This window comes from Alexandromys fortis, unplaced genomic scaffold (assembly GCF_014885135.2).
Source record: "Alexandromys fortis isolate MF-2015 unplaced genomic scaffold, M_Fortis_MF-2015_v1.1 scaffold_16, whole genome shotgun sequence".
Taxonomy (NCBI): domain Eukaryota; kingdom Metazoa; phylum Chordata; class Mammalia; order Rodentia; family Cricetidae; genus Alexandromys; species Alexandromys fortis.
Genome location: NW_026067893.1, coordinates 12314675 through 12328974, shown reverse-complemented (window position 1 = coordinate 12328974; position 14300 = coordinate 12314675). Strand labels below are relative to the sequence as shown.

General features: G+C 45.5%; 1 protein-coding gene across 2 annotated transcripts in view; it reads right to left on the bottom strand.

Annotated features, from left to right (window-relative positions):
* The window catches only part of Stn1 (STN1 subunit of CST complex), a 36880-nt gene extending 24706 nt beyond the window's left edge, over positions 1-12174 (bottom strand). The window contains exons 1-3 of one of the 2 annotated variants that reach the window (XM_050145477.1): positions 11855-12174; positions 11250-11440; positions 1470-1565 (exon numbers count right to left, since the gene is read on the bottom strand). In XM_050145477.1, coding sequence (XP_050001434.1) covers positions 1470-1565; positions 11250-11403 — 250 coding nt within the window. In that variant the 5' untranslated portion in view covers positions 11404-11440; positions 11855-12174. The remainder of the gene's footprint in view (positions 1-1469; positions 1566-11249; positions 11441-11854) is intronic. The other variant, XM_050145467.1, reaches the window with a different exon arrangement.
* Positions 12175-14300: the final 2126 nt, after the last annotated feature.

Genomic DNA, 14300 nt, shown 5'->3' with positions numbered 1-14300 from the left:
ACCTAAGAGAGTTGAGTGAGTCATGGTTTTCTCAGCCACAAAATGGAAACACTTGTTCTTCCTATTTCTAAACAAAATGGGGAGAATAATGTGAAATGATGAATGTAAAAAGTGCTTTGTAACTGGAAGACATGATGATGTCATCCCTGGGACTTGGAGAGAAGTACTGTATTGTACTACGGACAGTGCGCTTGCCCACAGCTGGGTATACTGCAGGAGCATAGCACCTGCTTGCTGAGTTATCTTGGAGAGGGATGCCTGGCAAGATCTAAAACACACACACACACACACACACACACAGAGAGAGAGAGAGAGAGAGAGAGAGAGAAAGAGAGAAAGAGAGAGATTTCATCTCAAACATGTTCTTTTATAAGCGCAAGGACAGTCACCGTCTTTGTGAGTGTTGGAGATGGTAGATGTTGGAGAGATACAACGATACTGACAATGTCAATATCAATGTCCAAACATTCTTGGACACAAAGTTCAACATGTACAACAAGAAAGCAATCCACAGGCAATGCCACAAAAGGTGATAATGTCAATCAGGGCAAAGGTCTGCGACTCAAATCACACTTTCCTCCAAACATCTACCACGGCCTCCTAAGTCTGAGCATGATGGAGTTGCTCAGCGAATGTGATGATGTGACAAATTAATTTGCTTGCATTGGGGTTGAAGGGATGGCTCAGGAGTTCCAAGCCCTTCCTGCTCTCCAGGGTAGCAGAATTGGATCCCAGCTCCCAGCACCCACACCGGGTGGCTCACAGCTTCTAACCCCAACTTGTTGTTGGGGGGCAGAAATCTGACACCCTCTTCTTGCCTCCTCAGGCACCTGGACTCACATGTACACAACCACACACACACACACACTCACATATACAAATAATTAAAAATAAAGTCTTTTAGAAAAAGATATATACATTAACACTTTCGTGCCCCCACCCCCGCTGCAAGACACGCCACCCTAAAGCAGGTGCTAGCAATTCTTTGGTGTCCAAAATCCAGAGGCCCTATTTTAGCTTTCATCATGAGGAACAGGATCACATCTTGAGTGAAAAACAGGGTTTTTTTTTTCTAACTTCCCTGACTGTTCTGAATATAAATCTTTTAAAAATGATTTTTACCCTCTTCTAAATAGGTCTATTTTTACATTTACTGGGCCTCTTTTCAAAGGGATTGCTCGCTCTAAACGCAGTCCTGCCCTTGGCTCTGCACAGCTGTGTTCTAGGTGACCATCAGTGACCCTACACTGCTGCATTTCAATTCTTCCGCCTCCCCCCCCCCCCAGCAGCCTTCTTACCTGTGGCCTCACTGACTTCACCCAGACACGGAACTCTGAGAGCCTCTCCACAGAGCGCTCGGTTTTGTGAGGCCCCCGGCTGCTTGCAAACGTGAGGGCTGCTCAAACTTCAACATTCAGCTGAGTGGGGGCTAACTATATAAACTCAATTTCAGAGGCGATTGCTCTTACCTGCATAGCTGTATAAAGCATCCTTCTCTCTCACGCCAACGACAGTTCCCATGATATCCACCCGTCTTATTGGATGGCCGTTGTAAAAATATATACCTAAAAGTCAAGAGGAAGCAGTTCAGATAACACACAGCCACATTTTCCTGCAGTAAATGTCTCTTGGGCATAGGGTGTCACAAGTCAGTGGCATGCTGGGTGTCCAAATTCCAGCCTTAAGAGTCAGTCCTGGGCACATGACAGGCTCCAAGAAGTTAAGTGGTCTTTCCAAGGAGCAGAAGCAGAAAACTAGGCTCTTGAGAGCCTGAACTAGAGCAACAGAGAAAAGCAGGGTCACCCACTCGGGCTGGTTAACTCCCTTTCCACTGTGAATAGGAATTGTGCTTCGTTGACTAAGGCTCACAGGGCCGGAGCGTCGCTATCACCCGATGGCATCGGCACACTGAAGCATCTGAGTGACTACAAAGGAAGCAATGGCTTTTTTCAAAAAAGTTTTTTAGATTTATTTATTTTACTTTACATGTATGAATGTTTTGCCTACATGTATGCAGTACACTATTGGATCCCCGGGAACTGGGGTATGGATGGCTGTAAGCCACCATGTGGGTGCTGGGACTCAAATCAGGGATCTCTGCAAGAACAACGGCTTTTAACCTCTGAGCCCCTTCTCCAGCCCCATGGTTTTAACCAGAACTTTTCTAAGAAACGAGTCATCGCTTCTACGAACCAGTGAGGAGAGATAAAGCATTGCCCACTGGGGCTAGCCGACCACAGCTCAAGAACTTCTTAAAACACTGTTTGCAAAACCCAGGCTATCCAGAAGCGGGGAGACAAGCTTCCGCCAGCGCAGCGACCTGAGAGTGAAGCTGCCACCGACACCCAGCAGCTTTTCTCCCCAGGCCTAGGAGCACAGACCTGGGGCCTTCCAGAAGTCACAAGCTCCTAGCTCCAGCTTTCATTCCCAGGGCTTCCTGGAGCTTCAAAGCCTCCAAATCCTACTCAAGCTTCCCGTGCGGAGCTCTGCACATAACCTGCCACACATGCTGGCTCCCAAGTAGCAGCCTCTCTGCTTTCAACCTCCCATAGTGCCTGCATTCTTCACTTTCAGATGCAAATGACATATACACGTTCATTTTCATTTATTCTATTTTTGAAGGTAATACATTATTTTTAAAGAATTGTTGTTGTTGTTGTTGTTATTTATATGTGTGGATGTGGATGAGGATACCCATAGAAGAAGGTGTCACATTTCTCGGAGGTGAAGTTAGAGGCAGTGGGCAACTGGCTGTAGGGACCAAATCTGAATTCTCTGAAAGAGCAGCAAGTACTCTTAAACACCAGGCCACCTCTCTGCACTCCACATCTGCATTTTCAAATGGCCTTTTCCTTTGTAAGTAAATATATGGGTTGTAAACAAAGAAGCCACGACTGCTTCAGGTATTTGTGTGTTACAGCTAAGAGGAGAAAGGTTTCCTGGCAGCTGGGAGCCAAGGAATACTATAACGACACACTGCACAGCAAACTTCACACAAGAGATGCATTGGGAGGGAAAACCCAGGAGGTAGCTGCCTCTGCTCTGATGGGAAGCTTTCCAGGATGGCTTGATCTTGGGCAAGCTCAGGGACTGGTGGGATTCTGTGACTTGATCTAGGGGTTTTTTCCCTGTAGGATGGGGACTACTCTCCAGCTTTTAGCAGTGAGGAGTTCCCAATTTGGCCACTCTTTCCTCCCATCACAGCAGGTCAGAACCTCTGGATTTCAATCTGTTAGGAGACTGTGGCTTGACCTTTTCACTGACCACTACTGACCAGCGGTTCTCTGGACTCCCTTGAAGAAAGGGTATGGGAATGGGCTGACTGGACAAGCCACCTTTGAGCCTGTCAGAGGCACACTAGGAAAGTGGGGGTGGCTTAGAGAAAGAAGCACAGCAAACTCAACCCAGAGCTGGCAACTCTTTCTGCGTGTGTGTGTGTGTGTGTGTGTGTGTGTGTGTGTACTTCTAAAGATGAATTGGAGAATGGGAGTCTATCCTTAGGGCAACCCAGAAGGGCTGAAGCTGATGTTGACAAGGCCCCACGAAGACCAGGTGACAGCGTCACCCCTGAAGGAGAGCTGCTCCCGTTCACAAACGCCTGGGCTGACTACTGGGCTGACGGGGCATGACGTGGATCTACGTCAATACCTGGAATATTCTGACCTTCAAGATGGGGGGAGAGGCTGGACAGAAGTCTCTGTTTCCAAGGCAGTAAGACTAGACTAATGCATAAGCCAGCGTCCCCAGGTCAACAATCCTCATGCGACAAACAACATCTGGCAACAGTAAAAATCTGAATAGGTTTTCACTTGAGAATACACTATACCTCCTTGAAAAAGGATAAATATGGACCTCATAACTGTCTACCTTGGGGACTAACAATGGCTCATTTTCAAGAGCAGTCACTTGAGGCTGAAAAAAACCCTTCTACTCCCAAAGGACTCAGCAGAAGAACTCTTGAAAGCATCACAGAACAATAGAGGACTACAAAAACAAACAAAGAACAGATGGTTTGCATCGGGGGTGAGGAAGGGAACTCTGAGGAAATCGCCAAGGAAGAAACACACTGCTTAAAAACACAGAGGAAACTTCTCAAAGCATATTAAGACATGAACCACAGAGTAAGAAGTTAGGCCTCTACAAGATGGCTTACAACACAAGAAAGGAAGAGAGACCCACTTCCTTCCACCAGAGAGCTTTCTTCTGCAGCTAATGGGCTCTAGGTGCCTGCGCTGTCCACTGAGGAGGAAAGAAACAAAAACTCAGTGAGCTAAGCAAAGAAAATGATCAAACAGAGATGCACTGGCTTACCCCAACCTCATGTTCCAGCCTTTTCACATAGCTCAGAGGCCTAGGAGATCCAGGGTATCTGTGCTACATCCAAGAGCTCCTGTGTGCTCGGACTCTCAAGAAGAGGAAGCCAAACTGTGAGGGTTTACAATGCCAGGGTCATTGGCAAATTTGGTTTAGATTTTAAGCCACTGTCCACAAACATCCACAACCCCAGGAAGATATTGCCTGTTTTCTGTCTTTAAAAAGTATTTTCATAAGTCAGTTGGTGGTGGCCCACACCTTTAATTCCAGCACTTGAGAAATAGGAAGCAGGTAGCTGCTCTCTGAGTTTCAAGGCCAGCCTGGTTTATAGAGTGAGTCTAAGGTAGCTAAGGATACACAGAGAAACCCTGTCTCCACCTCTTCCCCCCAAAAAGTACTCAAGAAACAAAATCAGAAATGTGCAAAGCCAGCCTGGTCTACATGATGAGTATCAACCAGGTCAGGCAGGGTTACATAGTGAAATACTCTCTTACAGGGAGGGTATCCTGCACACCCAAGCAAAGAGGGTTTTGTTTGTTTGTGGTTTTGAGGCAGGGTTTGTCTGTGTAGCTTTAGAGTCTGTCCTGGAACTCGCTCTGTAGACCAGGCTGGCCTCAAACTCAAAGAGATCTGCCTGCCTCTGCCTCCTGAGTGCTGGAATTAAAGACATGCATCACTACCACCTGGCACAAGCCAAGTTTTTAATGCATAGAACAAAGGAGCAAACAAATAAACCACCCACCTAAATATCACAACCTTCACATTTCCACCAGCCAAACCCAAAGCTCAGACTTATGGAGATGGCATCTTACAAGGCAAACCAAACGGTAGCCAGTTGGGTTTCACCGGTTTAGGGCACTCTCTCCTAGCCTCAAGCTCTGTGGGAATCCTGTCTGGCTAGTTACAAAGCTGCTTCTGCGCCTCCTTCAGCTTTGATAATTAGCTAAAACTCAGGAGGGTGTCAGACTTCACGAGCACAATTTTATAGCAAAGGCCACAAATCAGAGTCAGACAAAAAAGAAAGAACAGAGGAAGGTGTGGAGGGTTCAGAGACTCCCGGGACACATCACCATCTGACAGAGTATACTTAACTAACCAGGGACGCTCATTCAAGTCTAAACATCAGGTTATAGTGGGTTTTCATTGTCTGGGTACCACTGATTCACTGGTCACATGAATGAATGGAATGACCTCAACCTCCTGGGGGTCAGGCTGAAAGGGTCTCACTTTGATTTCCAGCCCTCCATTCACAAGGTTGGGAACGGATAGGTTCATTCTTCAACTTGCAGCCCAAGATAACACTTTCATCGGAATAAACTAAGGTGTGGCCCCCACCTCCAGTAACAAAAACACTCCTACACTCAGGAAATTCCAAAGACTGAGGTTCTGCGCCAGGACCAAGGACAAAGGACAAGCAAATTCATTAATACAGGACACTTTTGTTTCCCGTTTTGTTTTTGTTATTGCTATTGTTAACCTTCGCTATTTTGTTGTAGATATTCTTTGTCATTAAATATTTCTAAATTTTATGGAGTCACAGGCGTTTTGTTTGCTTGTTTTAAATTTGGTTTATTTATTTATTTTTATTTTTTGGCCTTAAACCCACATTGACCTGCCTGCCTCTGCAACCTTTCAAGTGCTGGGACACCCCTCTTGTCTTGGTTTTAGAACCGGTGTCTTCTGTAGCAGACCAAGCTAGCCTTGAAGGTAGTTGAGAAGTGATGACCCTGAACTCTTGATCTTCAAGCCTCCACCTCCTGAGGGCTGGAATTACAACTGTGTGTCACCCTGGCTCACAGTATTCTCCTTATGGTAAACCAAGTCAAGTCCAGACCTAGAATAGCGTGGGGTTTCCTACTTTCGTGGAAACCAACAGCATAGCATAGTTAGTCTTTCTCTGTCCCTCCAGCCAGCTCCCAAATCATGACATGGAGACTTATTTTTAATGATGAAATCTTGGTCGATAGCTTAGGCTTGTTTCTAACTAGCTCTTATAACGTAAATTAACCCATTTCTATGAATTTACACGCTGCCATGTGGCTCACGGCTTGTTACTCATCTCCTAAATGTGAAACTTCCTCTGAAGGAAGAGGGGTGGGGTCATGAGGAGACTCTACCCTTCCTCCAAGCATCTTCTGTGCCTGGAAATCCTGACTAGCTATTCAGCTTTTTACTAGACCAATCAAAGTGACATATCTTCACAGTGTACAAAAAGATTATTCAACAACAGCATAATCTTATGAAAACCACTCTAAAACTATGATGCCTGCTTCATCCATGAGATTTCCTTTTACAAATGGACATCTGAAGCAGTCTCACCAGAGAGGGTGGAGTCCTAAGGCGGCACTCACTGCATTTCCCACCATCATACCCTTTGCTCACAGCAAGAGTTAACCGCCTGGGATTCCCTGCCACAGGCTGGCTCACTCACAGATCTTTTAAGCAAGGCTGGCATTTGGTATGAATTAATTTCTTCCCAAGAGGATGATGAGCTATAAAGAACATTGGATAATTCTGGAAAACTCTGGAGGAGACTGGCTGCCTTCCAAGTGGGGGAAAATCCACAGAGCAAGTTCAACAAAATGTAGGAAGTGAAGATGTGGTGGAAAAAAAACTCTGTACAAAAGGCTTTAGAAGGCCACGCACACAGAACAAACGGCATAAAACTCGTCTCATTCAAACTGTGGATATGAATCTTGACTTTTTTTTTTTTAACTCAAATCTTGAGTTAAAGAAGGTCCTTGATTGGAAAGTGTCACAAAATAGCAAAGACTTTAACCAAACATCTCAACCTGCACAGTTGTAAACTCCTGAAACTACCCACAGCCACTTAAATTATTTTAATCTATGTGTTTGTTAAATGTTTAGGCATGACAATTATCTCTCTAGGAACCAGTACTCTAATTCTAAAAGCTGTGGCTGGGGAGATGGTACGGTCGCCACACAGTGCTGTGGTCTGAATTCTGACCACCGGCACCCACACAGAAGCCTGGCTTGTCTGCATATACTTGTAACCCTGTAGGGGACCAAGCAGAGGTTCAAAATGATCTTTCAAGTTTATTAGCCAGCCAGCCTACCTGAATTGATATGTTCCAGGTTCAGCAAAAGTCTCTGCCTTAAAAAATAAAGGTGGCCAGGCAATGGTGCTGCACACCTTTAATCCCAGCACTTTGGGAGGCAGAGGCAAACAGATCTCTGAGTTAAAGGCCAGTCTGGTTTACAGAGCGAGTTCTAAGACAGCCAAGGTTACACAGAACAGACCCTGTCTCAAACAACTGCTCCAAAAAGTAGGGGTTGGAGAGATGGCTCAATGGTTAAGAGCACTGACTGCTCTTCCAGAGGATCTGGGTTCAATTCCCAGAACCTATATGGTGGCTCACTACCATCTGTTAACTCCAGTTCCAGGGATCCCTCTTCTGCAGTCTGAGGGTACTGTACACACATGGTGCATAGGCAAAACACCCATACACATAAAATAAAAATAAAATACATTAAAAATCCAATTTAGAAATAAAATATCTGAGCGTGGGCAGCGGCAGCACAGTGGGTGGCCGGGCCAGGGAGGGGAGTGAAAACAGCAGGGGCGGCTTCCAGAGACAATGGCAAGAAGTTCTTCTGGGCATTGTGTCACAGCCAGCCTCCAGTGCCAGTCTCTGTACGCGATACCCAGCCACAGTGACGACCTACGGTACGTCAGAAGAGCCTGCACCTAGAGGAGTGGCCACTTGAGCCTTAGGCACCCCTGCATCTTGAAGATCAATAACCGGAGGCCGCTCTGCCCTACCTCCAACTAGAGGAGCAATCAACGGAGCCATAACCCCCAACTACACCAACTGGAGAAAGAGAGGCCCCTGAAGAACAGGCTCCACCTTAAAGAAGAAATTAAAAACTCCCTTAAAGGAATAGGAGAATTCTGAGAAGAGGAAAGAGTCAGTCTGCAGTTGTGACCTAGCCACAGAAGAAGCAAGACGAGAATCCCTTGCTGACAAAGATACCAAGCCATGTGGCTAACATAGACAAGAATAATGAGTTAATGTAAGATGTAAGAATTAGTTAATAAGAAGCCTGAGCTAACAGACCAAACAGTTTATAATTAATGTAGGCCTCTTGTGTGTTTATTTAGGACTGAATGGCTGCAGGGCCAGGTGGGACAGAAACCTCAGTCAACACATCACCCTTTACAATAGCCACAAATATTATAAAATATCTTGGGTGTAAGTAACCAAACAAGTGAAAAATCTGTATGACAAGAAGAAAACATTAGAAAATGGAAAGATCTCCCATGCTCTTACATAGATAGGATTAACATAGTAAAAATGGCGATCTTACAAAAAGCAATTTATAGAATCAATGAAATACCCAGCAAAATTCCTCACAGACCTCAAAAGGACAATACTCAATTTCATATGGAAAAACAAACAAACAAAAAAAAACAGGATAACCAAAACAATCCTGTGCAATAAAGGAACTTCTGGAGGCATCACCATCCCTGACTCCAAACTCTACTACAGAGCTACAGTTATGAAAATAGCTTGGTATTGGCATAAAAACAGACAGGAGGAACAATGGAATAGAATCGAAGACCTGGATAGCAATTCACACACCTACAAACACCTGATTTTTGACAAAGAAGTTAAAATTATAAAATGAAGAAAAGAAAGTATATTCAACAAATAGTGTTGGCATAACTGGATGACAAGATGTAGAAGAATGAAAATAGATCTCTATCTGTCGCCATGCATAAAACTCAAGTCCAAATGGATCAAAGACCTCAACATAAAAACAACCACACTGAACCTCAGAGAAAACAAAGTGGGAGGTACACTTGAATGCATTGGTACAGGAGACCAATTCCTAAATATAACCCCAGTAGCACAGACACTGAGAACAACAATTAATAAATGGAACCTCATAAAACCGAGAAACTTCTGTAAAGCAAAGGACATGGTCAACAAGACAAAATGGCAGCCTACAGAATGGGAAAAGATCTAAGATCTTCACCAACCACATAGAAGACTGATATCCAAATTATAAAAAAAAAAACTCAAGAAACTAGACATCAAAAGAACAAATAACCGAATAAAAAAAAATGGAGTACAGACCTAAGCAGAGAACTCTCAACAGAGGAATCTCAAATAGCTGAAAGACATTTATGTTCAAGTTCCTTAGCCATCAGAGAAATGCAAATCAAAACAACTCCGAGATACCACCTTATAACTGTCATAATGGCCATGATCAAAAATACTGATGACGATACGGAGTAAGGGGAACAACACTCCTACATTGCAGATGTGAATGCAAACTTGTACAGCCCCTTTGGATATCAGTATGGCGATTTCTCAGAAAGTTAGGAATCAATTTACCTCAAGATCGAGCAATACCACTTTTGGGAATATACCAGAAGGATGCTCAATCATACCCCAAGGACATTTGCTCAACTATGTTCATAGCAGTATTATTCATAATAGTAAAAATCTGGAAACAACCTAGATGCCCCTCAACTGAAGAATGGATAAAGAAAATGTGGCACATTTACATAATGGAGTATTACTCAGTGGTAAAAAATGACATCTTGAAATTTGCAGGCAAATGGACAGAACTAGAAAAAAACACACAGTGAGATAACTGAGACCCAGAGGGACAAATATAATTTATAATATGCCTGAAGATCAGAAAAGCAGCCAAGCCTCTGGAGAGCTCTGAAATCTTCAGACTGAAAGAGAGCGAGTTCCTGTTTCATCCCGCCTTCTATTCCTCTCTAGTGCTGGGATTAAAGGTGTGCACCACCACCGCCTGGCCTCTGTGGCTAACTAGTGTGGCTGCTGGGATTAAAGGCAGGTGCCACCACTGCCTGGCTTATATGACTGACTAGTATTGCTGTTTTGTGTTCTGATCTTCAGGTAAGCTTTATTTATTAAAATACTGATGAACTATCACTACATATTCTCTCATAAGTAGATATTAGACATATAACAAAAGATGAACAGCCTACAGTCCACAACCCCAGAGAACCTGAACAACAAAGAGGACCCTAAAAGAGACATACACGGATCCACCTACAAAGGAGAAAAAGAGAAGCTCTCCTGAGTAAATTGGGAGCATGGGGGGTAGGGAGTAAGGTGGAAGGGGAGAAGGGAGGAAGGAAGGGGAGTGGGGAGAAATGTATAGCTCAATAAAAAACAAAAGATTTTTCAAAAGTAAAAAAAATTCAGGCAGATGCCTGGAAGCACACCCAGGTGGCTTCCATGAACGTGTATTTACACACACAGGCACACGCTTGCACACACAATGCTTTACTCCTGTCACTGGTCTCAAGGGCCCACCTACTGCAACAGATGCTGTTGCTGCACTTGGGCAAGCCAGGTGACGTCCTTCCGCCCAGGAATTTCCATTATACTGACTGAGATGAACTCAAACCAACACCAACCCCCACATTCTATAAAGAGGACACCCAAGCTCTGCAGAAAGTGGGTCACATCCCCAGAGAGGTAAGAACTGTAGCACGCTAAGCCTGACTAGTTTAGTCATCTGTTCACTCAAGAGCAGGCCCAAGGAAAAGAACCTAAGTATTTTAAAATATGGAATACTTTATTTTTTATTGAGAAAAGATCTTATGTAATCCCTGTTGGATTTGAACCCCTGGTCAGAGCTACTTCCACCAAGTATTGGGATTACTTACATCGGGCTTGAAACAGTGGGACCTCAGTGCAAAGGTTGTGCCCCCAAACTTTTATTTAACTTAAAAAAAATTTAGATTGTTCTTTAATTTGCAGAAAGAGCACAGAAATAAACTCCTTCAAGGGTTGAGGCTTGATATCTTTCAAACCTGAGCAAGGCTCTTCCAGATGCCTTAAGGCCCCAGTTTTTTGTATCTTCGGGGAAACTGAGCTGGTGGGGGCAGCATAGGGCATCCATTAGTCTGACTGGCCACATACCTGGCACTTGCTGGGATTCCTTCATCTCCAGGATATCTCTGATGTAGAGTTTTGCAAAGGCTAGAAACACAGGATCCAAACCCCAAAAGAGGGACGGGATCTCTTCTTCCCTTGAACTGGATTCACACTGCATCAAGAGGCTGGGTTGCGGCATCCCCTAACCCTGAGAAGCACGCTTCAGAGCCAAGGCTCTATAAGAGACATAAAAATAAATTTTCAGAGTGTTCAGTGTGGGTGAGGATTATCCAGAAGTTTTAGGAAGGTAAAACAGGGCCTTGGCACCCCGTCAAGCTCTATGCCTTGCGGGTGAAATAGGAGGCTCTGTGTGAGGCTCATTCCCACGAAATACCAACTCAGAACCAGTCAAACACCAAAGTTTCTTTCCATAGAAAGCCTCGGCTAACGCAGGCTGGCCTTAATCTAGCTGTGTTGTTGAGGATAACCTTGAACTACTGATCCTACAGCTTCCTCCTCCAGTGCTGGGAGGACAGGCGTGCACAGATTCGCCTGCTTTAGGCAGTGCTGGGGATTGAACGCAGGGATTCGTGCACGCTGGGCAAGTGCCCTCTACAACCGAGCTACAACCCCAGAGCCTAAGCACTCACTCTTCACTTTGGGGATAACCATCCACACAGGCGTACCCCAAAAAGAGCTTTAACAAATGAGTCCGGAGAGTAATGGCGCCCGTGTGGCCAGGGATTTGGGGTCCAGGAGATGGGTCTATTCACGCTTCGACCTTTCACCTTCCGGGAAGAGCGGAGGAAGGAAAAGGAAACAAAATTCAAGCAGTTTGCAGCCCTTCCCGAAGCAGGAGCAGTTGGACAAGATTGCCGCCACAGTTCCGGTTACGAAAAGGAAAGAAGTTCGGACGTAGCACAGTGCAGCCGGCGCATTTCCTTCCCGCCACCGGCGCCGAGCTACCGCCAACCCCTCCGCTCAGCCCCCCCCCCCCCGCTGAGGCCACGCCCCCTACGTCTGCTGGAAGACCACGCCCACCACCGCGCATAGGCTCCGCCCACGCAGTCTTTCAGGTCGGAGCCCAGCGCGGGCTCTCCTGGGGCCTCGGCGCTTTCTTCAGGACTGACTAATCCGGGAGATTCTGATGCCAGCCCAGGAATTCCTGCAACTCAAATCCCGCCTTCCATGTCAACGTTTGTCGCTTCGATTTCCTAAGACAGTTCCTAAGAATTGGGACGGGATCAAACCTTTTTTTTTTTTTAATTAGAGCGGGGGGGGGGGGTTGCCCTGACTTATTAAGCCAACAAACAACAAAATGAAGCAATGGAGTATTTTACATGTTTCTTCACAGCTAGTAAATGACCCACTGACAGCCGTTGGGTGTCCCGCTTGCAGATGTTAGGATTTAAACTTGAGACCAGAGTGGATGTGAGGTCTTGTCTCTAACGGAAACCATTCCTATAAGACAGAATACAGTTTGTCTCCTTTCCACTTCCGTAAGGTTCAGTCCGGGATGTTGTACATTTAAACACTTGAGAGCCTGGCGTTTTTGCAAACCCTGAACACCTTGATGGAGCCCTGTCCACAGCGGTTTTGCTCCTATAAATAAAGAAGCTGTGTCACCACAACGCAGGAAATGGTGAGAGTTCTTCCTACCTCCTAGGGACTCTGACACGACAGGGGGGGAGGGCAGGTCACTCACTCCAACCGGCAAAAGAGGCTGGTGGCCAAAGAGATCATTGCTAAACTATCAGAGAAAGAACTTCACTGGTTGGAATGGAAACTGTGTGTCATTAGAACCACTGCATCCAGTTACCACCCTGGCCACAGAAGGAGTTGAAAAACATAGTAGCTCCCAGAGTCTATGGCACTTAACAGCTGGGTCTGTGGAGTTCAAGTTCTGTTTAAGTCAAAACCCTCTCGACTAGAACAGGCTCTCCCCAAGGAAACACAGCCGGTAGGACTAAGGCTCCCAGTTTACCTGTCAGGTAGAGACAGACAGGTTGGGTGACATTCTCCACACAGCACACGTCTGCTCTAGGGTGGGACCTGAGAAGAAAAGGGCTCTTAGATGTGCTCAGAACCTGAGGTGTTTTCAGGAATGGCTCTTAGGGCTCTCAGGGACAGAGTGCTGGGTGAGAGCTGTTGGGGACTGGGTTTACTGCCAACCTCAGGGAGGGCCACACCCAGTGGTAGAAACAGAAGCAGATTCCCCTGCTGTCATCTTTTACAGAGATGGAAGGACACTTTGGAGGGGAGTGCACCTCTTGATCGGAGCCCCAACCCTTCGGAGTACCGGATGGTAAAGGAACTGAAGGTGACACGTATGTATAGTAGGATTTCCGATTGCAGAACCCCAGTGAGGGATTCAGGGAAGCTTTGTAAAGATCCCAGGCTCCCAGGAATCATCAATGGGTGCTCCCAGAATCAGCAGCCTTGCAGGCCCCAGCACAGCACCCCACAACACCCAAAGCAGACATTTAAAAAGCCAATGCTAGCCAGGCGATGGTGGTGCACGCCTTTAATCCCAGCACTCGGGAGGCAGAGGCAGGCGGATCTCTGTGAGTTCGAGACCAGCCTGGTCTACAGAGCTAGTTCCAGGACAGGCTCCAAAGCCACAGAGAAACCCTGTCTCAAAAAACCAAAAAAAAAAAAAAAAAAAAAAAAAGCCAATGCTAGGTAACCTTTCTTTTGACTTCTTGGCATGAAAGAAATAACTTGAGTTTTATAGACATTGTTTTGAAAGATCATATAATTCTCTCCTGAAAGTGAAGATTCTAGCAGATTCTTGAAAATAGTGAGTTTGAACTGTCTGTGTCAAAACCCTGAAAGCTCAAACTAGCCTGCTTTAACTGTGATTCTCAAGTAGAGCAAGGTTTCCTCTACTTGCCCATGATTTTCTCTTTGAAGTTCATAGCTGATCAAGATTTTTCTTCTTGATCAAACCCTAATCAGGCTCCTCTCAGCTAGGCCTCAACCTTGGCCTATAAAGATCTGAACAAATGCTAGCAAGATTCACAACAGCCCAAGGCGGCATTCTAGTGCCCAGTTCCCCTTAAGATGCCCGAGAAAATCCAGACTGCAGAAGAGTTG